This window comes from Morone saxatilis, unplaced genomic scaffold (genome assembly GCF_004916995.1).
Source record: "Morone saxatilis isolate NCDOM2014 unplaced genomic scaffold, NCSU_SB_2.0 Contig18, whole genome shotgun sequence".
In the NCBI taxonomy this organism is placed as follows: Eukaryota; Metazoa; Chordata; class Actinopteri; family Moronidae; genus Morone; species Morone saxatilis.
Window position 1 is genome coordinate 24,287,303 of NW_023339740.1, and position 2,014 is coordinate 24,289,316.

The following is a 2,014-nucleotide window of genomic DNA, read 5'->3' on the forward strand; positions in this document are numbered from 1 at the left end:
GAAACCACGAGTACCAAAGTATCAAATGAATGACTGTGCAGTTGATATGTTATTCGAGTAATATTTATACTGGTTTAAATAAACAATTTGATTATATTTCCCATCTTTGCTGAGTTTTGTGCAAAAGGAATTAAAAGCCTGTCCCATATAGAGGCCTGTATCTAATAAAGGCAAGTTGAATTCAGTGAACAAAGCAAATACAAGCCTGTGCTGTTAATTTAAGTTTTACAGTATTTTAATCTAGAAGAGCTGTAATGGGGGCCGGGCAGCTCATATTTGGCACCAGGGCCCCACAGCAGCTCGGTCAGGCCCTGAATGTAGAGTAACACAACTGGTTCATTCATCATTCATCAGGCTGATGAAACCTCCCAAATAAAAGGATGGTACATTAGTAATCTACTACAACTACTACTGCTGCCACCCTCCTGTGTCAGTACTGACCTCCTCCAGCAGGTAGACGGTGTTCCTGCAGCTGATCATCTTGGAGGTGAAGGAGGAGGTGGTGGGAGAGCTCCAGTCCTCCTGAACCTCCTGCAAGAACTCGGACACGGACACGCACTCCGGCATGGTGCTTCTCAACCCGGGACAAACCGGGACCACCCGGGACAGGACCGGAACCGACTAACAGAGTCCGAGGACTGACAGATCAATTCCACACAAAAGACTGAGGAAACCAGGCGGAACCCTGCAGCCGTTCCCCAGAGCCAATAATGATCAATAATAAAATAATATGAGTAATAAATGAAGGTGAAATAATCCCATCAGCGCTGTTTCCACACTCCCACAGTCCCGTTAGGATGCACTAGAATTACCAGGCTCATAAATGCTCATTAAAGACCTGCTCAGAAGACTCCTCCGTCAGAGTGACTTCACTATGAACCGCAGCATCAGCCGCTTCTTCCTCCAAACAAAAGATGCTTAAATCCAGCAGGAAATAACCCCGAACAGCTCCGATTCAACACAAAACCTCCACACACACACACATTAAAACACTCCCGGGTCCGTAGCGTGTTAAAGCCAGTCAGTCTCTCTCCGGTAGAGCCGCTTCACTCAGAGGAGAGAAAAAAAAAACCTTAAACCCGCCCGGGTCTCTGTGTGTGAACCGGCTGACAAAGAGCGGAGGTGCTGAGCGGAGATACCGGACCCCCTTTGGACACCGGAACCGGGTTCAGATGATCGAATCAAACCGGTGTCTGCTCTCCGCTCCAGGAACAGCTTCATGTGTTTTCATCATCAGCTGATTTTTTTTGGGGCTGCTTTTCCTTCTTTATTCAAACCGCATGGAGAGGCGCGTTCACGGTGCACGGCGGCGGGGCTCTGTGCCGCGGCTGCGCGCACTGCTGACCGAGTACAGAGGTGGACTGAAAACCCCCCGTTACACCACTGTCTGTTTAATTCATGTCAGGGCCACTGGAAGTCGGTTAAAGCAGGTTAAAACTGGCATTTAAAGGTCCAGTGTGTAACATTCAGGAGGAGCTGTTGGCATAAATTAAATATAAGATTCACAGGTATGTTTTCATTAGTGTATAATCACCTGAATATAGATTGTTGTGTTTTTGTGACCTTAGAACAGTGGTTCCCACCCTGGGGGTCGCCAAAGCTTCATGGGGGGGTCGCAAGGCCTTCTTGATTTTAAGGCATGTAAGAAAAACTTCAAAAATACACACAGTAAGCCGATATCAGCATGTTTGAAGAAAAAATAATGTAAAGGAAATTGTGTTGTTGAATCCTGAACAGAACCAGTTCAAGAACCAGAGCTGCTTAGGTGGAAAAGAGGTACTCCTGGTCTTTTCCCAATAGTTCCCATTTGGAGCCACGATTTAAGTGTTTTTGAACCATTAGTTTTACCTCCGCTCACTAAGGCTATGTTCACACTGCAAGCCTTTATTGCTCAGATCTTATTTTTTTTGTTTGGCTGTTCACACATTATTTTCTGAATGTCCCATATCAGATTCCAGTGTTAACAGGTCACGGTCCTGAAGTGATGCGCATGAATAAGGTTGATCTTGGTCTG

At 46.0% G+C, this 2,014-nt stretch overlaps 1 protein-coding gene across 1 annotated transcript in view; it reads right to left on the reverse strand.

The window, feature by feature from the left end:
* The window catches only part of unm_sa1614 (un-named sa1614), a 15,618-nt gene extending 15,039 nt beyond the window's left edge, over positions 1-579 (reverse strand). The window contains exons 1-2 of the mRNA XM_035661778.1: positions 442-579; positions 230-311 (exon numbers count right to left, since the gene is read on the reverse strand). Of these exons, the coding sequence (XP_035517671.1) occupies positions 230-311; positions 442-567 (208 nt within the window). The 5' untranslated portion in view covers positions 568-579. The remainder of the gene's footprint in view (positions 1-229; positions 312-441) is intronic.
* Between the last annotated feature and the right edge of the window lie 1,435 nt (positions 580-2,014).